The following is a 22158-nucleotide window of genomic DNA, read 5'->3' as shown; positions in this document are numbered from 1 at the left end:
CCTCACTCTCAGTAAGCAAGTTGTGTCATCTGCATACCATAGGTTGTTTATCCCCATACAGCATTGTTCATAAAATCCAGCTTCTCTGATTATTTGCTCAGGATATAGACTGAGTAAGTATGGAGAGGATTCAACCCTGTGGTACACTTTCCTAATTTTACACCATGCAACATTCCCTTGTTCTGTCCCTACAGATGTCTCTGGATCCATGTACTGGTGCTGCATAAGCATAATGAAGTGCTCTGGAATTCCCATTCTTCTCAAGGCTATCCAGGGCTTCATATGATCCAGTCAATGCTTTTGCATAGTCAATAAAACACAAGTAACCATCTGGCATTTTCTGCTTTCAGCCAAGATCCATCTGATATAAGCAATGATATCCCGTTCCACATCCTCTTCTGCATCCAGCCAGAACTTCTGACAGCTCCCTGTCAAGGTACTGCTGCAATTGTTGATACATGACCTTCAGCAAAATTTTACTGGCATGTGATAGCAATGAAATTGTTCTAAAATATGAGCATTCTGTTCGTTCTCCTTATTTTGGAAAGGGTACAAATGGATCTCTTCAAGTCAGTTGCCCAAGTTAGCTGTCTTCCAAATTTCCTGGCATAGATGATTAAGTGCTTCCAGTGGTTCATCAGGTTGTTGAAACATTTCAATTGATATTCCATCAATTCCTGCAGTCTTGTTTTTCACTAATGCTTTCAGGGCAGCTTGGACTTCTTCCTTCCATACCATTGGTTCTTGTTCATATGAGAACTCTTGAAATGGTGGAGTAGCGAATAGTTCTTTTTGGTACAGTGACTCTGTGTATTCTTTCCATGTTCTTTGGATGTTTCCTGCATCATTCAATATTTTGCCCATTAAAATCTTTCAATTGCAATCTGAGGCTTGAATTTTTTTCTTGAGTTCTTTCAGTTTCAGATACGCTGACCTTGGGTTCTTGCTGACCATGTACTTCATTGTTGGTTTTCTAACTCTAGGTCTTTGCACATTTTATTATAATATTTTAGTTTGTCTTCCCAAGCTGTCCTTTCAAAATTTCCTTTCAGCAATTTGACTTCATCATTTCTCCCATTTGCTTTAGCTACTCTATAACCAAGAGCAAGTTTCAGAGTGTCTTCTGACACCCACTTTAATCTTTTCTTTCTATCCTGCCCTTTAATGACCTTTTGCTTACTTCCTGTTGGATGTTTTTGATATCTTCCCACAGCTCATCCGTCTTTTGACATTAGTGTTCAAATGCAGCAAATATCTTCTTGAGATGTTCTAAGAATTCAGGTAGGGCAGACTCAAGGTCATATTTTGGCTCTGATAGACTTGTTTTAATTTTCTTAAGCTTCCATCTGAACTTAAATATGAGCAATTGATGGTCTGTTCCACAGTCAGCCCCTGGCCTTCTTAGCTGCTGATAGTGAGCTTCTCCAACATGTCTTCCTATAGATACAGTCAATTTGATTTCTGTTTATTCCATCTGGAGAAATCTGTGTGTATAGTCACCTTGTGTTGTTGAAAGGTGGTATTTGCTATAAGCAGGTTGTTGGTCTTGCAAAATTCTATCATGCGATCTATGGCTTTGTTTCTATCCCCAAGAGCCTATGTTCCAACTCCTGTTCCTTCCTCTTTGCTTCCAACTTCTGCATGCCAATCACCAATAATTATCAGTACATCTTGATTGCATGCTTGATCAATTTCTTATATTAGAAAAAGAAACAAAACTGAATATTACACTACTAAATGACCCACAGAAATCCCAATTACATGTGTACCCAGAAATGAAACCAGAAACCTGCACACCATGTTCATGAGAGTGCTCTACAATAGCCAGGTGGGGGCAACCAAAAGTTCCACCAACAGGTGAATGGATAAAGAAAACGTGGTCTATTAAAGAATAGTCAGTCATCAAAAGAAACGAAGTACTGATGTATGCCAGAGCATGGACGAACCTTGAAAATATGCTGAGTGAAATAAGTCAGTTGCAAAGGGACAAACAACATATAATGTATGAAGTAAGCAAATATATAGAAACCAAAGCTTATGGGTGGTGGCCGAGGAGGAGGCTTTGTTTAGGGCCACTCTGGTGGCACACTGGGATAAGCATGACACTGCTGGCTAAATGGTGAGGGTTAGACCCCACCAGCCGTTTCCTGCGAGAAACATGAGGCAGCACACTTCCATAACAGTTTGCAGGCTTGGGAATCCTATGAAGCAGTTCTACTCGGCCCTATGGAATCCCTATGTGTTAGAATTGACTCGATGGCTGTGAGTTTCATTTGCTTTTGTTTGTTGCTTGGGGGTTTTCCATTGTGGTTATTAGTGGTAGACTGAGTTGGAAAATGAGGGTGAGGTTAGATGCACAATGTGAAGAATGTAGATCCGTGTCTCTACCTTTTAAATGGTGTACTGTTGTGAGGGAGTTTTGTTATGCAGCGTTTCATCAAAACCCACAAAGACCAGCTCAGTCTTTCTGTGGCTGCCACAGTGGGCAGCCATAAGCACCCTGATTCAGTAAGGCCCTTGGAGATTCCCAGCACCTTGGGAACCATCTGAAGGTGGGTCTAAAGCAGTGTCATCCAACCCTCTCCCCTTACTACATCACCTAGCTAAAGAAGGATGGCAGAATGCGCCGCCTATCTCTGCCAGACATTAGGAGTTGGAGCTCTGACATTCTATTAGCTGCATCTTCTAAGTTTGGGTGCCAAGAAAAATCGTACCCTGGCCAGGGACAAATTGGATCTTGTTCTGACCACTCTACCGCAAGAGCACAGATCTGCTATATTTAAAAGCAAAGAGCCAATACTGTCAACAAGCCGTAAGTGTCCTTTCTTCTCAGAAGGCCAGACAAGCCCATGTCCTTCGATATGACCTGAACAAGCCACTGTTCTGACAACTTCTGCTGTCAAGATCACAGTCAGGAGTGTGAACAAAAGGTCTGGGGAAAGAGCTGAAATAACTGCCCAGGCGTTAGGCGTCAAGCGTTAGGGTCAGGTGCCACTGAGTCAGTTCCAGCTCATAGGGTCCCCAAGTACAACGGAGTAAAACACTGCCGAGTGCTGCGCCATCCTCACCGCGCTCAGCATGTCGGAGGCCACCGCGCCAGCCCCTGACTCAATCTCTCTCACTGAGAGTCTTCCTCGGTTTTGCTGATCTTCTACTTCACCGAGGATGAAGGCTTTTTCCAGAAACTGGTCTCTCTTGATAACATGTTCAATGTGTATGAGTTTGCATCCTCTAATTAGCATGGTCCTGAATCAGACAATATTATATGGACTCAGAGATGCATTTCAGAACTAAGGAGACTGGTGACGTAGTGATTATGTGTTGGATTGCTCATCTCAAGGCCAGCAATTCGAAACCATCAGCTTCTCTGCGGGAGAATGATGAGGCTTTCGACTCCCATAAAGAGTTACAGTCTCAGAAAGCCACAGAGGCAGTTCTACCTGGTCCTACAGGGTCACCGTGAGCCAGAAGCGACTCAATGGCTGTGGGTTTGGTTTGGAGTTTTGGAGCCTGCAAGGCTCACAGACCGCGTCAAGGTCATTCAGCCCGTGGCAACCTGGCCCAGCCGGGTTTGTTGTTATTGTTCCAGGCTGCTGAGTCAGCTGAGTCAAGGCCACCCGTGCACAACCGAGCGAAATGGGTAGCTGCTGTGTGTGAAGGAGAGGTGCTGGCCGGGAATGACACCCAAGTCTCTGCATGGGCAGCGAGCACTCACTCCACCATGGAACCAACACTGCCCCCTGCAGTAGGGAGCACAGCGAGGTTTCCAACTGGGGGTAAAGCTCAGTGGAAGGCTGAGGGACCTCACAGCAGATACCTGGGAAAGCCTAGCCCACAGAGATGAACCCCAATCAGACACCCTACAACACAACCCCCCAAGAGGAGCTGGTATAGAACTAGAGAAATGCAGCTCTAGAGGGCATGTATCAACTGGAAAGGTATCCTGAGCAACTTAGAAGCTCTGGGCACAGAGATTTATTATGACACATATGGGGACTGAGGCTCTTCACTAAGTTCCAGGGGGGAGAAAAAATGAAATGACCGACCATGGTCATGGGCTTCCATCAGAAATAAATGTTTGCAAAAACTGATGTGCCCAGCGGCCACCAACACATGATTGTCAGACCCCATAGCTTTATCTTACTGAATCCTACTTAATGACAAAAGGAGGTGGTTAGGGACAGATGGGTTGGCCAGATGCACAGAGCTGTTCATCCGGTTTCCACTCCCAGTCCAAGGTTCCTGTGCGTACTCCTCCTTGCCACTACTTCAGAAATACCACACTAAGAGGGCTCTGCTATAAGAGGAAGTGCTTTGTACTTCTGAAATACATCTTCAGAATCTGAATCTTGTGACAATAACAAGACCCGGTGTCTCCTTTGCTATGCATGCCACCTGCTGCGGGGCTTCAAATGAACTTCACCCAAAGAACCTGGTCCCAGTCCTTGGTTCCGGACAGATAACCTCTAAAACCCTGGAATTTCCCTAGTGCTGGAGATGCCTTAGATGAGGCTTCAAGACCACACCTAAGTTTGTCCGAATGAGGTATGGGACTGGCCAGAAAGACCCATGGCGTTGTTCCATGAGCCAAGCTCAGAGTGGGTGAGAGGGTGGAATCAATCAATCAATCAGGCTGGTGAAACGAGGCTCCAAGGGCTTCCTGGTTGGTGACAGGCATCAGTGCAGGGAGGGGTGCGTGGGGAGAACAGAGTGCCCTTTTGGAACTGGAAGCTCCGAGTTGGGGACCCTCACAGACCTCTCCCTACGTCCCTTCACTTTGTGCATCCTAGAAACGTTAACTGAGTAAGCACAGCACTTTGCCGAGTTCCTCAAGTCACCCAGCAATTATGAACCCAAGGGAGTAGTGGGAGTCAGCGGGTCAGAGGTGGGGTGGGGAGTGAGCTGACAACTGGCATCCTGAGGGAGTAGAAGGAACCTCCAACTTTGCAGCCAGAAGTGAGGGGAGCCCTGGGGATTCTCCAGCTTGCGGCTGGTCTCTGGAGGACTGAGTCCTGGACCTCGTGCATGAGCTCTGGCTTCATTCTTGGGGGGTCAGGGTCAGGGTTGGGGAAGTGCTGCATGGCAACTGGTGAGAGAAGTAGGGCTTGGTGTTCTTCTCTCACCTTCCATCTGGCCATTCGGCAAAATGGTAAAGTACTGAAGAAACTACAAAATAAAAGGGGGGAGGGGGCCTATCAGGAATTTAGGATATATATTTAAAGCAATTTTATTCGAAATAGCCAAAAGATGAAATCAACCCCAATGTCTACAAATTGAGATTGGCTTAATAGTTCATCTCAGGGGCAGTTCTACCCTGTCCTATAGGGTCATTATGATGGGCATCAACTGGATGGCAGGGAGTGAGTGAATCTAAATGTCGCTATGAGTGAGACTGAACTTGATGGCAGTGAGGTGTTTTAGTTTTGTTTTTCATCTAAATGTGGGAAATCCGTACCATGGCCTATTATTTAGCCGTAAGAAGGAATGAACTATCCACACAGGCTACAATACAGCAGGACACTAAATGAAAGAAGCCATACACAAAAGGCTACACATTACATGACTGCATTTGCATGCAATCTCCTGAGGAGGGAAATCCCTTGAGGCAGAAAGCAGAGTGGGTTGCCAGGAGCTGCAAGGAGGGAGACAGCTTAAAGCGCTTTCTTTTGGGGTGATGAAAACGTTCTCCACCTAGACAGAGGAGATCACTGCACAACACTGTGAGTGCACTCAATGTCACTCTTGTGTGTATTTCCCCACGATATAAAATAAAGGCCAGAAGCTTTAGTGCAGCGGTTCTCAACCTGTGGGTCAAGACCCTTTTGGGGTCAAGCGAGCCTTTCACAGGAGTCGCCTGATTCATTACAGCAGCAAGATTACAGTGATGAAGTAGCAATGAAAATAATTTTATGGTGGGGGCGGAGGGTCACCACATGAGGAACTATATGAAAGGGCTGTGACATGTGGAAGGTTGAGAACCAATGCTCTAGTGGTGAGATGACTTCATTTGCTGTGGTTGTCAGGTGCTGTTGAGCTGATTCTTACTCCTGACAACCCAGGTGACCCAGCAGAAGGGGCCCTATGGTTCTCTGGCTGTTGTCTTCACGAAAGCAGATGGCCAGGCCGCCCCGCCCAGGGGTACGGAGTGGGTTCAAATGCAAACTTCTCAGTCAGCGGCTGAGTGCTGAACCACTGAGTCACAAGACAAACCCACTGCATTCAGATGCATTTTGTTGTGGTTTTGAGGTGCCATCAGGTCAGTCCCAACTCATAGCCATCCTATAAGACAGAGCAGAGCTGCTCTTTAGGGCTTCCAAGTCTGTAAAGCTTTAGTGGCTGGTGGGTTTGAGCCATTCACCTTGAGGTTAGCATCCCAATGCTTACCCCATCATGCCACCAGGGCTCCTTAAAGAATTTCTACCATCCTTCATTTCCAGAATCAAAAGTGTAAGTCACACTAACGCACTGAAGCCTTGATAAGGGCCCAAAGGCTCAGATAACTGTTAAGCAAAAAATGATCCTATTCATGCTGGCAGATGCATGCGGTTACAGATAAAACCATGTCTCACAGAAACAAGTGACTGCTACCACCTGAAGCGTTGCTCCTTCCTAGTGCCACCTGAAGCCCCCATGTCTCATCTCAACACTTTAGGGTTTATTCGTAACTAGGCAGCCAGAGGGCTTCTTTCAACAGGTAAGGCACAGCTCACCTTGTGCCAAACCCTGACATAGCTTCCCCTCACCTCGGAGGAAAATGCTATGGTCTGACCCTAGCTACTTAAACTGCCTCTTCTACCCTTCTCTCGAATTCTCTCTATTCCACCCACACCCACCTCCTTACTATACCATAGACCAATGGTTCTCAACCTTCCTAATACCACGACCCTTTAACACAGTTCCTCATGTTGTGGTGACCCCCAACCATAAAATTAAGTATGGTGCTATTTCATAACTGTAATTTTGCTACTGTTATAAATCATAATGTAAATATCCGATATGCAGGATGTATTTCCATTGTTACAAATTGAACACAATTAAAGCACAGTGATGAGTCACAAAAACAATATGTGATTATATTTTGTGAAATATTTATTTCTAATTACAAATAAATGAAATTTTGTCTTGCAGCATGGTGTAGCATGGGTAAGAATCTTCACGCCGGGTACTCGTATGTGGGTGTACCTGCATATGGGCGGACCCACCTGGAGCGGGATAGAGGAGCAGTGTCTCAGTTCCTAAGACCATCGGAAAGATGCGTTTTCCGATGGTCTTAGGCGACCCCTGTGAAAGGGTCATTCGATCTTAGGCGACTCCTCTTAAAGAGTCATTCGATCCCCAAAGGAGTTGCGACTCACAGGTTGAGATCTGCTGCCATAGAAAGATGCCTGCCAAGGCTGGAAGACCCACACACCCTGGGGTGCCTTGTGGCCAGCTTCCTCACTTCACCAGGTCTCTGATCAAATGTTGTCTTATCAGAGCCATCTCTGCCTAAAACAGCACCCCTATCTACCTCAGACGCAGCCACTAGTCAGTGGATGCCGGCCTATGGCTATCACGATGAACAGGTTGCAGCAGGGCTTCCAGACTAAGATGAACTAGGAAGAAAGGCCTGTGGTCGATTTCTGAAAATCAGCCAATGAACACTTTCTGGATTACAACAGTCCAGCCTGCAACCTAACATCGGGCTGGTGCAGGACTGGGCAGTGCTTTGGTCCCTTGCGCATAAGGTGGCCACAAGTCAGGGACAGCCCCGTGGCAGCCAGCAATAGCAGGCGCAGCAGCCAATACAAAACTGCACTAGGAATATAAGTCTACATAGAAAAACAGACAGTGCTTGCTTGGAACTGAACTTGGATGTTTCGTGCAGGTTGAGAGGGAACAGACGAAAGAGGCACACCTCTGTGTTCCTGTGTGCAAGGCTCTTAGAATATGAATGTAGGCCTGGGGCTATTGGAGCCATGGTGATGCTATATTTAACTTTCTGAGGAGCGGCCAAACTGCTCTGCACAGTAGCTGGACTGCTGCTGTTTTCTCTTATTGGCTTTGCTCATACTTGGTGGGGTCCCTCCCTGTGCGCCCCACATCATTCCGACAAAAGCAAACACTCCAGGTTGCACTCAGAGTTCATGCCTCTGGGACACTGTGCCATGCCTGAAACATAACACACACACACACACACATACACACACACCACACTGTCCCATGCCTGAAAACATACACACAAGGCGCACACACACATACTGTCCCACGCATGAAAACACACACACATACACACCACTGTCCCATGCCTGAAAAAACAGACACACACACACACCACACTGTCCTATGCCTGAACACATACACACACACACACACACACACACACACACACACAACCACTGTCCCATGCCTGAAAACACACACACACACACCCCACACTGTCCCACGCCTGAATCCCCCCACACACACACACATACATGCCATGCACAGTCCCAGACACTTAAGGTACATCAGGAAGGGGGAGCAAGTCTCTGCCCTCACAGCAAGTATCACCTGTGGCAAGCATTAGCCAACTAAATTCCTATCTTTCCATTTTCTCATCTAAAAAACGTGGGTATGTCAGTACCCAACAAGGGCTGTTTTGATGGCTAAGACAATTGATATATATTGAAATGCTTAAAACGATGCCACTATTTAAGTACTGCTTGGTAAAGTGGAGAGGCAGCGAAAAAGAGGAAGACCCTCGATGAGACAGATTGACACGGTGGCTTCGACGGGGCTCAAACGTAACAAGTCGAAACTAACTTGTCAGCACCTACCAACAACAATTTTAAAATATCACCAAAATAATAATTGTATGGACATAAAGAGAGATGTACAGAGCAAAAGAATCAAGACCAGAAGTAAACCCAACATTTGAATCAATTGATTTTTAACGAAGATACCAAGACCATTCAATAGGGAAAGAATACAGACTCTTCAACAAACGACACACCCCACACAATGTTTAAACAATGGGCAAAAAATGAGAGCTAATATGATAAAACTCTAAGAAGAAAATATAGGCATAAATCTTCATCATTAGGCAGCGATGAATTAAAACCTTTTGTCCAAAGAACATTATCAAAGGAAAATGACAAGACAACTACAGAATGGGAGAAAATGTTTGCACATTGAATACCTATGGGCCACGTATGTCCACCATCTATAAAGAATGCTTACCTACAACAAAAAAAAGACAAACTAATCAATTTTAAAATAGACAATTGAAAAGACATTTCATTACCGAGAATCTACAAATGGCTAACAAGTCCATGGAAAAAAGTACTCAACATTGTTAGTCATTACCCATTAACCAAAACCCACTGCTATTGAGTTGATTCTAACTCAGTGTGATCCTGTAGTGCACTGACTCACACGGTTTCCAAGGCTCTAAATCTCTAAGGAGGCAGACAGCCACATCTTTCTCCTACAGAGTAGTGCGTGGGTTCAAACCACTGATCTTTAAAGGCCAACAGCTGAGCACTTAACCAGTGTACCACCAGGCTTTCTCATCAGTCCTTGGACCCCAACTCACTGCCGCCTAGTGAATTCTGACTCCTAGGGACTTCATAAGGCAGAGGAGAACTGCTCCCCTGGAGCAGTTCCAAAGCCGTAAATCTTTTGGGAAGTAGGAAGCCTCATCCTTCTCCCACAGAGCATCTAGTGAGTTCAAACTGCTGACCTTGTGGTTGGAGGCGCAACACATAGCCCATTACGTCACTGGGAGATGCAAACCCAAACCACAACGAGATAGCACGTCACATCTACTAAGGCAGTTATTATTTAAAAAACGAAACAGAAAATAGATGTGGTCTGGACACAAAGACAGACCTGCCCAGCCAAAGGAACAGAAATGAGCATGGATGGAGAAGCTGACACCTTCATGCCCTGCTGGCGGGAATGTAAAGTGGGACGGCCAAGGTAGCCAGCAGTCAGGGTGGCTCCTCAGAAGATTGCATGTAGCATGTAGCAAACCGGATCCCACGGATATTCCCAGAAGAATTGCAAGCAGGCGTGCAAACAGAAACTCATACACCCATCTTCACTGCAGCACTGATCGCAACAGCCAGAAGGTGGAAACCACCTCACTGTCCATGGACAGGAGCATAAATAAGCCAAAACATGTTATGTGCATACAACAGACTGTCCTTCGGCCATGAAGAAAACACCACCCCTGATAGATGCTCCCACGTGGGTGGACCTTGAAAATATGCCAAGCCAGCCACAAAAGGACAACTAGAGTGCGATACCACTTACAGGGCAAGTGGTGCAGGAAGGACAGGCTGTGACCGGCAGTGGAACAGTTTGTAGAAGAGCCACGGTGAAGTCGTACAACACGCTGCTCATCACCAGCATCACTGAGTCCAACATTGCACTTAGGTTGCTGTGGTTGGAACCACACTTGTCAGCACCTAAGCACAGCATGTTATGCAAGTTTCACCTCAACTTAAAAAGAGAGAGATAAAACGGACTGTACCCCCCCACACACACACTAAGGTGTATGTTGTTTTTCATGTGCCAGGAGCGCTGAAGACGAAAGTGAGACACCCAGAGGGACTTGAACAGGCCTCAGCCCCTCTACCTGCTGTCATTCAAGTCAGCGAATCGTCAGCTTGAGAACTACTGTATCGGCGCTGCGTAACTGAAGAAGTGTCAAGCTCATATTTCCACGTTTAGTGCAAGACCTTGGAGTGATTCAGTTGCCCAGTCAGTAGTCAGCTGTGACATTTACATGTTATAAAGACACCCTGCAATAAACCAAGCAGCTTCCCAGCCACTACCTGCCATAGCCGCCTACTGTTAAGCCCGATGACCATCTGTCAGTGGAGATAACTGCTTTCTGGTGGCCACCACTGGGTGGCTGCTGGGCATTGCACCAGGTCAGCTGCTGGCATCCTTCACTCATCCCTGCTCCTTGCAGGGGTGAATGGAGCAAGGCCTTCTGTCAGCGAGGTTCATCAGGGGCCCCTGGTGCCTCTGACCTGGGAGCTGAGCTCTGCAGAACAGACTGGGCATCTCCCAACTCCCACATGGTGTTTTAGTTCCAAAGCCAGGTCTCGTGCCAGGCACACTGGTCGGCCAGCCACAGAGCAGGCACAGCCTCATCAAGCCCAGCAGAGTTTTTTTCCACCTATAGGCAACACTGCTCACCTGGGGAGCCCCGTTTAGATAGGTCCTCCCTAAAGGGAACCCTCCATAGCCAGAGTCCAGAGACCACAAGATAAAGAACAGGAGATCAAGTGCACATGGGATCAGAGCTCCGGCTGTCCTAGCTCTGACCCTTTTGTCCTTGCCCACACCGTGTGCCTGTGCGCACGGATACTCATGCAGTTTGGGAAATTGCCATATTTATGCCATCCTTTAATGTTCTGAAAGTTAATAATCAGTGACAAAATGGTGAAAAAGTAGATCGAAGCGGGGGTGGAGTGGGGGTGGAGAGGGGAAGCAGTCAAAATGCTAAGTAGTGTATGTTAACAAATCAAACAGAAAGAAAATGCCCTAGTTGGCGTAAAGGGTTAAGCACTCAGCTGTCGAACAAGAGGTTTGAGCCCACTCAACCCAGAGGTGCCCCAGGAGGCCTGCGAGAGGCCAGTCACTGAAAACCCCGAGGGGCCCGGTTCCCCTCTGACACAGGGAGGGTCACCAGGAACCGGACCGGATTCCCTGGCAGCTGTTTATGTCACATCAGGAACAGTGCACTCCCTGAATAACGGGCTTGATCATTAAAATGGTTATCGGTTTCACCGTAAATACTGAGAAACAAACAAGCAACCCCCCAAGTTCTCTTCATATAGTATTTCAACTCCACTACAGTTCTAGGCTCAGGGGAAAAAAAACCAAACTGGAAGAATGCACGTATGTATGTACGTGGACAAATTAACATGTTAGTCGTGGGTTAATTTGGGTAGTAGAATTAGGAGTCATTATTTCCTGATCTGTCTTTTAAAATTGTTAAAACCAGCAGATTTCCTTGTAGAAACCAAAAGACGGTGGCGCTCCCGCCTCTGGGTGATCCAGAGAACACCGGCAGCCCCACGTACCTTGTTGAGCTTGCCAAGGGAAGAGATGAGATCCGCCCACTCGCTCGACGACTCAAAATTCCTTAAAGCCTTCTCGATCCCAGAGGAGTAATTTCTGTATCTGTAGTCATTTAATAGTTCCTGCTCTTCCGGATCCATCTTACATTCTCGCAGCAGAGAAAGGATCTAAAAGCTAATCAAAAAACAAACAAATGAGTGAGCTATTGAAGGAGACAAAGTGTCCCCAGCCCAGAACCGAAGAAGACAGGCTTCCACAAACATGCCTGTCTACCTCGCCTCACCATCCAATCCAAATATTGGGCGAGACCTCTGGGCCAGGCACCAAGGCAGATAAAAAAATAAACGTTCCCTGCCCTCGCTGGATCTGAGAAATGCACATTGGCAGGGCAGGAGGGGGCAACAAAGGTTCCACTGCACTAACAGAATTCATTTTAGGAGTGAAACACCAAAGCTGCTAGCTACGCACTGTTCCTAGTTAGCAGTTCTGGGGGCAGATGGTTCCTCCCGTCTTTGGGCTTTTAGAAAATCCCAGGGAAAGTAGCTCTCTCGGTTTCTGTGCTCTTAACAAGGCCGGTGGCGCCATGGCTGAGCACTTGGCCACTGACGGAAAGGCTAGAGATTCAAACCCACTGCAGCTCCTCGGGAGAAAGACTGGAGATGTGCTCCAGTCAGGATGACCCCCTGGGCTGTCCTACTCTATCCTGCGGGACTGCTAGCATTGAGACTGACCGAACGGCACAGAACGCAGGTTCTTCACATGAACAGTCTAGTAGCAATCCAGTCTACAACTATGAAAGAGAACTGGGAAAATTCTCCAGGGAAATCAGGTGAAGAAAAAGATAATAAAATTATACTTTAAATAATAAAGGATGGAGGGTAAAATGTCTGACAGCAGTGTTGACAAAAAGGCGCCCGTGTCTGTTTGGTTATTAAGATCCAATGCATCCCAGGACCCCTGTTGTCACGGGCTATCCTTATAGTTTTTTGCTTCACTCATCATGAATGGTGTTTGTTGCTGCCTGCTGTGGAGTTGCTTCTCGACTCATGGTGACCACTGGTGACTTTCTGAAGTAGATCAAGCTTGTGAAGTGGGCCCCACCATCTCTTAAGACTCCTGTAATTGCTATTTTATGTGCACCAGGATTAACAGTGGGCACTGCCCTAAGCGAACTCCGACATTTGCCCACAGTGGGGCTGATTGGTCCCCATGATGGTAGAGGGCAGGTGTCAGCACTGAATCAACTGAGACAGGATGGGCGTGGTTATAACAGACAACAAGGTTTCCGTAGTAATCAAAGAAACCTATCTCGTGTGGAATTATGGCATTGGCTACTTAGCCACGGTGTCCCTAGGAACGAAATAGATGGGAAACCTACTAAATATTTATGTGATCTATACAGGCGGAAGAATGGTAGATCAGGTGAACAGTAGAATAGATAGTCACAATCGCTCAATCAATTCCCAAACCTGAGCCAGTTTAAAGACCCACAACCCCTTGAATGAGGGGGAGGCCGGGTCCCTTTGAAGGAGGACCCTACTACATCAGCGAAGGTCTATACTGTTAGTCTTTCTTCTAGCCTTCCCCAAAGGGACCTGCGGCCTTTCACAAGAGTAACTGTTCATTGGGGGAAAGGAAATAATCAAACTTTTCGGGGATTACTGGACACTGGCTTGGAACTGACACTAGTTCCAGGAAACCCAAAGTGTTTCGAAGGCCCACAAGTCAGAGTGGGGGCTTATGGAGGTCAAGTTATCAATGGAGTTTTAGCTCAGGTATGCCTCACTGTGGGTCCAGTGGGCCCTCGAACCCATCCTGTGGTTATTTCCCCAGTTCCATCACCAGTCCCCAGCTCCAGAGATGTCCTAAAGGGACCTCAACTTACAGCGACACAATTCACAGGCTAGGCATCCCACAGGTAGTGTAGCCTGTAAATTGAGGCACAGAACAAGCAAGGCAGCCGCACACTGGTCTGATTATCAAAGAGTGAGAGACAAGAAAGGCGAGGCTCACCAAGCCATTTATCTCTCCGCCCTTCAGTTAATCTGACTTGTGTTTATCGGCCAGGTTGGCACAATAAATATGTCACCAACCTTTCTTCCTCAATCACCTTAGTCTGAAGTTCCACTAAAATCTGTTTAACCTTCGCAGCAACACACAAGCCTCCACTGACAGGGAGGTGGTGACTGTGCATGAGGGACAATGGCTGAGAATTGTTCCGGGGTCTCCCACATGGAAGGGAAGAATTCTACCACTGCCCCAGTCTAGATGCTGGGTGTGCTTACCAGGGTCCAAGCCATCACTAGTCTAGTGTTCTTGCCCTTGTATGTTCTTCAGTGGGTGATTCTGTTTTGCCAGTGACAAGATGCATTCATTATCCCTGACCTACTGCAGCCATGACAAAGGTGGATATGAGGGCCATCCAGCCCCAACTCTGATAGCAGCCAGTTCCTTTTACTTTTATCCCAACGTGATAAAAGGAAGCAGAGAAACATGAGAACCTAGATGGATCTGACATTTTGAAAATTATCACTATGTACATCCTAAATGCATACGCATGCTTATTTTTACTGCAGCCCTTCATTTTTAAAAAAACAAACAAACACTGCTCTATGCCATTTTTGGCCCAGTTTTCTAAACAACAACAACAAAACCTGAAGGTCAATCCACCAATTTACTGAAACAAGTTACAATTCTGAAATGCTTCACATGCAACAGAAATGTTGGCTTGTTCCTTTGGTCCGTCAGAAAGTCCCATGCATAACATCCTCTCAGAATCAATGCTTTGACATTTTGATTTGCTTTCCTTCTGTAGACTTCATCTAATGAACTTCTGGAGACAGTGTGGTGGGGCACACACCTACCCATACTCCTTATCCCCCTAATGATAAGAAAGCAAACAGAAGCTGCTGGTGCACTGACTCCAGCTCATGGCGACCCACGCGTGCTGGGAGAACGGCGTTTTCAATGGTGGCGCTCGTTCAGAGGGAATTGCCAGGCCTTTCTTCTGAGATGCCTCTGGGTAGATTCAAACCAGCAGTGCCTTGCTTAACTGTTTGTACTCCGTAAAAACTCCTAGTAGTAATAGTAGTAGTAATTAGTATATGGTCCTAATGTTGCTCAGTAGTGCCCTGACGGCCTAGTGATTAAATGCTCAGCTTCTAAGTCAGCGGTCCTCAACCTATGGGTCTGGACCCCTTTGGGGGTCGAATGACAACCTGTGGGTCACAACCCTTTTGAGGGTCGAACGACCCTTTCACAGGGGTCACCTAAGACCATCTGAAAACACTTATTTCTGATGGTTGGGGGTCACCATAATATGAGGAACTGTATTAAAGGGTCGAAGCATTAGGAAGGTTGAGAGCCGCTGTTCTAAGTGAAAGATAGGCCATTTGAACCCACCAGCCACTCTGCAAGAGAAAGAGGGGGTGGTCTCCTTGTGTAGAAATGACAGCCTTTAGTCCATAAAGACAATATTTTACATACCACTTTGATTAAGTACTAACTGGAGTCTTAAAGCTTTGAGTGGCCAACAAAAGTACAAATTGGTCTCTCCTGCCTGGAGCAAAGAAGAGCAACTAGGTCTAAAGGCTCAAGAAAACAATTTATACAAGGGACTAATGGGCCACTCAAACCATAGTCCCTACTACTCTGAGACAAGAAGAACTAGATGGTGCCTGGCTACCACTAGGACTGTGACTGGGAGCAGAACAGAAGGTCCTGATGGAGTGGGAGAACAATATCAAACAGAATCAAAGAAATTTAAAAATTCACACTTACTAGTCTGATAGAGACCCATGGAACCCTTGACGCTTTGGCTCTTCACCCCGTTAACTTGGAAATGAGCCCACTGCAAGGGTCCACCTCTCAACCAAACAACAGGCAGGCCTACACAATGAACACTAACACCTGTGAGGGGCTTGCTCCTACCATCAACCATACAAGACCAAATAAAAGTTCAGAAGGCAGGACGGGGTGGGAAAGATGGATAAATGGAAATAGGAACTGCAGGGAGGAAGTGGGAAGAGTGCTGTGGCATTGAGGGGACTACCATTAATGTCATCAATTAAAATGTACATTGATGATTAAATGGAAAATTGATTTGCTCACCGAAGCCACAATAAAATGCCCAAAAAGAAAAGAAGGCAGCCTCGGTAACCCCATGGGGGCAGTTCCAGGCTATCCGAGTGCTGCTAGGAGTCAGACAACTCAGCAACAGCTTGAATGCTGTTCAGGGCAGGCCTGTGAGTAGCTCACACTACAACTCCAAGCCTCCCCTGTGGCTCCATCTCCACCTGACAGTTCTGGAAAATGAGATTCCAGAAAAGCAAACAGGAGGTAGAGGCCTCTTTCCTTTTCAGAAAATGGTTCCATCACCCATGAGACTTTTGTTGTCACACTGTACTTTATCTTCTTGTCACTTGCCACACTCAATCCAAGTCTTGAACACCCGTCCTCTTGATTGGTCTATGTCTCGACCACCACTACTCTGTGCAAGCCACCTTTAACCTGGAAGTTTTCAGAGGTCTTCTAGCAGCTCTTGTTCAACCTCCCACCTCTCCATCAGTTCTTCACGTGGCATTCCAAGAAGTCCTCGGACAAATCCACATTAATGTACATTACCAGTGGTAGAACTCTTGCCTTCCATGTGGGAGCCCCAGGTTCTATTCTTGGCACCTCGCCTGCAGCTACCACCTGTCTGGCAGTGGAGGCTTATATATTTAATCAGAGCTTTCAGACTCAGACTAGGAAGAAAAGCCTGGTGACAGACTTCTGAAAATCAGTCAAAGACCCTATGGATCACAACAGTCTACTCTGCAATTGGGCATGGGCATGGCACAGGATCATGGGGGGAACCATACCTAAAACTCCCTTAATAATATATGCTCTTTTTCCAGTAAAAACCTTCATATATGGTTCATCCCATTAAGATATTTAGTCTAGTAAGCAGGGTGTTAGAAGTCATTTAAGGGGGTTTCACCACATGGTTGCACCCTTAAGTCACATAAAATGGGCCTTGAAAATGGTATGCTCAGTGAAGAACCCTAACGTACAAATACTATACTCCAGGAAAGATACCAGATTTACAGAGCTGGACTAAGTCTCCTTTCTACCTCACAGGGGCCTGGTGGTACAGTGGATCCTGCACGACCGGGCTGCTAACCTCAGGGAGAGCAGTTTGAACCCACCAGCCCTGCTGCGGAGGAAGGAGGCTTTCTGCTCCTGTGAAGGGTTCCTGGCTCAGGTCACAGGGCCAGCTCTACTCTTCCCTACAGGGGCTCATGAATTGGAACAGACTCGATGGCTGTGAGTTTGGTTTGGATTTGGGCTTTTCTACCTCACTGCTTATCACTCTGTGATCTGAGTTAGGCCTTTCCATAATTACTGCCTTGATTTGGAAAATATTGATAAATATTCATGTCCCAGTTTGGCTCTTCCTCGAGTTTTACATGTTAATGAGTTTTACATGTACATGTTTACATTTTAATGAAATCACAATGTAAAGGAAAGATCAATGAGGTCTTCATAAGGGGAAGAAACACAGCACTTTACTCTGGCAGTATGTTTTGGACACTTACAAGTTACATGCTTAAAGGAAAAATCCTTCTTCTCTCGTCTGGTAGACTGCCAGTATATGTTCCTCACAACACACATTTCCTTCCGTTACGCTTGTGGCACCATGAGCCGGGGGCTGACTCAACGGCAGCTAACCACCACCATCATAACCGCAATATTTTATCACTCTTCCCATAAGTGTGCAATAGGTAAATCTATGAGAAAGAAGAAAATGTTCTGAAATTGTAGTGATGATTGCGCAACTCTTCTTACTGAACTATTAAGTTGTCTGCCATGTGAATTATATATCAATAAAACAAAAAAAAAATCCAGACTCCTCCAGTGGCCTCCAAGGCCCCACCCACCACCTCACTGTCCTCTGCATGCTTTAAGACATCACACCCATCAATCTCACAGTGTTTGAGCAAAACCCCCCACAATTTTGTCCATACCACCATGCCCTTGATCCCCTGGCTGCAAAACAAAACAAAACTCACTGCTATGGGGTCAAGTTCCAACTCACAGTGACCCCCTCGGGGCATAGTCAAACTGCCCCATAGGGTTTTGAAAGTTCTCATCTTTAGGGAAAGCGGACTACCACAACTTTTGCTCTCAGAGTGGCTGGTGGGTGGTTAAATCACTGGCCCTTTGCTTAGCAGCCAAGCACATTAACCACTGCACCACCAGGATACATTCACAATGGCAAAAGAAGGCAGACGACTCATTCTGGGACAGGCCTGTCCCTTTCTCAGGAATAATGTCCTTCATGCTTTGTGTAAATATTTCAGAAAAGGAGTGGCAAGGGTCACGAGAGATGTTTTCACTTTGCCAAGGAAAGACATAAGTCAGTACATCCAAACAGTCTACAGCATTTTTTCCAGAACATGTCTAGCACCCCACGTATCTCCTGTTTCCCACTATCAGTGCCTACGCTCTGGGAGAAAGATCTCAGGAAGGCAGGGTTCTTTCTCTCAAGGAGTTCACCGTCTCTGCAAGGAGGAAATACCTCAATATGTCATTTCCACTTAATGTGGCACCTGCAGCCGCTGAGGACGAGCTGAAGTAACAGAGGCTGACGTTAGAAACAGGAAGTCCAGCTGCTGGTGGAAGAGCCCTCCAGGACCACAGGCATGAACGGCTGGAGCTCCCAGGAAGCATGCTTCCTCAGTCAAAAACAGCGAGCCTGTGCCTATGTGTGCATGTTTAGGAGGTGGGGTGGCACAGAGGCACCACGGCACCCAGCAAGGAGAGCGATCAGCTAGGTAAGAGCAGGTAACGGAGCCATTCAGTGCTGTGGTTGGTTAGAATAAGAAAATACTATTTGGTGTAACTGACAGCACAGATGAGAAGTTCAGAAATAAGCCTACAAGCCAGTCTGCCCCGCCCCCTCCTCTCCTCCACCTACACCAGGCACTTCCTGGATTGCACAGCTAATTAAGTGCTCAACTACTGGCTGTAAAAGGCAGCCTGGAAGACAGGCCTGGTGACCTGCTTTTGAAATGTCAGCCTTGCAAACGCTAAGGAGCAGTTCTACCCTGCACACATGGGGTCTCCATTCATCAGATCTAAGCCCATGGCAGCGAACAACAACGAATGCCACTTGAACAGCACTTCTGAGCGGGGACAGTCAACCCATCTCCTCACCAACACAACGTTTTCTGTGTAAGGAGGATAACCAACCTGAAGACAAGGATATTAGGAATCAGGCTGTTTAGAAAGTTGTCCAGGCTACCAAGCCATTGGCTATCGGAAGCAGAATTCCGATTCAGATTAGCAAGATGCCACAGGATCTCCGCTACTTTATAGCTCTTTTGGCAATGATCTTGTAATCTATCTGGACAACTTTTCTTTGAAAAATTCAATAGCTCAGTAAACCTGATAGAGTTAAGACAGTCTACTAAACATAAGTATACAATGCTGCAGTCATATAAACAAGTAGTATTGGATGGTACACAGCCCTCTTCAAATTTTTAAAAAATGTCGGCACAAGCTCCCCCACCTTTTCCAGTCTTAATTTCTCAGCAACACAAGTTCAACTAAAAAAGCAACAGCCAGATCAGAAAGAACTGTGGATACGTTTCACAAGGCACATTTTTGTGTTAGATAAAACAAAGACAAAAATGACAAATAGGCCAATTCCATGAACAGGAATATTTATCAATAGATGCCGACTCTCTGACTCATAGTAACACTGCAGGACAGAGTCCTTTCCAAGGCTTCAGCCTTGCAGAAGCCGTCTGCCGCATCTTTCTCTCATGGAGGGGTTTAAAGTACTGACCTTTCAGTTAGCAGCCTAGCACTTAACCACTGATGGCATCTACTGCAATGGAGCCTGGATTTGGATTTGGATTTTTATGCCTTAGTCTTGGTAGTGTAATGGCTATGCATTGGGCTGCTAACCACAAAGCCGAGAGTTTGAATCCATCAGCCATTTTGTGAGGGAAAAGATGAGACTTTATACTCCCTTAAAGAGTAACAGTCTCTGAAACCCACAGGGGCAATTCTACCCTGCTCTAAAGAGTCAGTCTGAGTCGGAAATGACCCCATGACAGTGAGGTGGGGTTTTTTTAAGTCTACAAACCAAATGGTTTAACGAACTCTAAAACCTCCTATTTTGAAATTGGTCTTTCAGAAGGGTAATTAAACTGTATCGGAAAACGAATTTTAAGACACCTAACGGGTGGGCTTTGGCGTTGGGACTGGTGGGAGTCTTCCATGATCTTATAAGGAAAATCTTTTTTACAAAGGTTTTCCCCAGCGTCGGGCAGCTATCCCAAGATTAGAGAAACGCACGGAGAAGCCCAAGAGCCTTGCTGGCGGGGGAGGGTATCCTACAGGGGCCCGGGCCAGAGTGCGCACACTGCAGACCTGAGCCCTTCTGGGCACAGTCCGGGAGGCATGGGGGTCTTTCCATAAACAGAAAAACTGTTTGTAAAGGTCTCCATCCCCAGCTTTCCCTCCAGGACTAGGGCCGCACCGGCACACAAAGGAGCAGCCACTTGGGCAACCGCCGGCCAAGGCGAAGGATGAACCGGCATGACCGACTTGGCCTCCACCTGCCGTACCCCAGAAGCGCGCCGGCAAGGCGAAGGCGCGGTCGCGCATCCCCGGCTGCAGTTTCCGGGCGCCGGTCAAGGGAGAACAGAGAGGGGACCCCACCCAGCCTCCCGAGCGCTCTAGGGGGGTCTCCGACAGCAGCTCTGCGCCCGCCCGCGGCCTCCTTGGGGCTGCCCCTGCACTGCAGAGGCGCGCGCCGCGGGCCCGGGAGCCACCTGCACCCTGGAGCCGCCCCCACGGCGCCGTCCGGACTCCACTCGAGGGTGAGGCAGCCGCGCCGCTGTCCGCTCCGAAGGAGGAGACGCCCCGGCTTCTCCCGAGGCCGAGGACGCAGACTCCGGGCGGGGCACAGGCCCGACCTACCGGCGGCTGCGGTCCTCCTAAGCAGGCGCGCCCACTTGCGGGGCGTAGGAACCCACCGGTGGCGGGAGCAGAACCGTAGGGCGGATTGCTGCGGCGCCGCTGGCAGCTGAGACCGCGGAGGAAGCGCTGCGCCGGAGCTGAGCTCCAGCTGCTGTGGCTGGGGGGCGGGGCCGGAGCTGCGGGGCGGGCCCTCGGCGAGTGGGGGCGTGCCCGGGCGTGGCCTCGGCGAGAGGGGGCGGGGCAGTACAGCGCCTCGACGCACGGGCGGGGCCTTGTTGCTTAGGCCACTTCCTGGAGGCGGCTCTTCAGCTCGCGTGGGCGGGTCCTGAAGGATTTTCTGCGTGAGGGGTGGTTCCTCGGTGAGTGTGGGGGCGTGTTTTCAGAGCGCGGTTGGGCCGGGAAGCGGATCTTCGGCTTATGGGCGTGGGATTTGCAGGAGGATTTTCAGCGCGCGGAGAAGCGGTTTCTTGACTAGTCGGGGCGGAACCTTGGCGCGCGGGTGGGGACCAGGAGGCGGGCCCTGGGTGCGTGGGGGCGTGTCTTAGGGGGTGTGGGCGGGTCCTGGGCGCCCGAGGGCGGGTCATCAGCTCCGCGGACCTGTAGCAACGCAGGCAGAGCCGGCCGCGTTGTCCGCAGTTTCCGGGTCTTGTGCTCGTCGTTTCAAGCGAAAAGATGGCTTCCGCTTGGTGGCCGGGATGCTCCGGAGAAAGCCTCTTGCAGTTGGTCGGGTGACATCTCCCGAAACACCCGAATGGAAGGAGACTTCGGCCTGCCCGTCAGCCAGCCGGAGGTAGTCCACCATTGTTTCCCACCCCATGGGAAAAGCTTTGTTGTTAGACAAGGCAAACTTTGGGGCCCAAGAATGGCTTTCAACTCCACCTCTCCGCCAAGCTCTCTACTCCCGGGAAGAGGCAGGATGAACCCTTTCACAGTCGCCGAGGACGCAGAGGGCTTGGGTCCCACGTTACGGGCCCCTCGCCTCCACAGACCTGACCTGAACCTTTCCGACCCTCGGCGGCCGAGGTGAGGTTAATTTCTTCAGTTCTTAAAATGAACTCGCTAAAGTCTATCAATATTTTCAAATAAACCCCAGCCTTTTTCTTCGTCCTCATCCTTTCTCAC

General features: G+C 47.9%; 1 protein-coding gene across 5 annotated transcripts in view; it reads right to left on the bottom strand.

Moving 5' to 3' along the window:
• DOP1B (DOP1 leucine zipper like protein B) overlaps positions 1 to 21119 on the bottom strand; it is a 167213-nt gene extending 146094 nt beyond the window's left edge. For 3 of the 5 annotated variants that reach the window (XR_006679522.1, XM_045284557.1, XM_045284560.1), the window contains exons 1-2: positions 21037 to 21115; positions 12063 to 12234 (exon numbers count right to left, since the gene is read on the bottom strand). Coding sequence is in view for 4 of the 5 variants with exons in the window: in XM_045284557.1 (XP_045140492.1) it covers positions 12063 to 12200 (138 nt within the window). In the remaining variant the exon portion in view is untranslated. Of the gene's footprint in view, positions 1 to 12062; positions 12235 to 17639; positions 17786 to 21036 lie in introns of those variants that run through there. The other 2 variants (XM_045284559.1, XM_045284558.1) reach the window with 2 other exon arrangements.
• Between the last annotated feature and the right edge of the window lie 1039 nt (positions 21120 to 22158).

The sequence above is a fragment of the Echinops telfairi genome, unplaced genomic scaffold, assembly GCF_000313985.2.
Source record: "Echinops telfairi isolate 266 unplaced genomic scaffold, ASM31398v2 ScPeMD7_7469;HRSCAF=8507_0, whole genome shotgun sequence".
In the NCBI taxonomy this organism is placed as follows: Eukaryota; Metazoa; Chordata; class Mammalia; order Afrosoricida; family Tenrecidae; genus Echinops; species Echinops telfairi.
The sequence above is the reverse complement of the archived record's forward strand: the minus strand, read 5'-3'. Positions and strand labels throughout refer to the sequence as shown.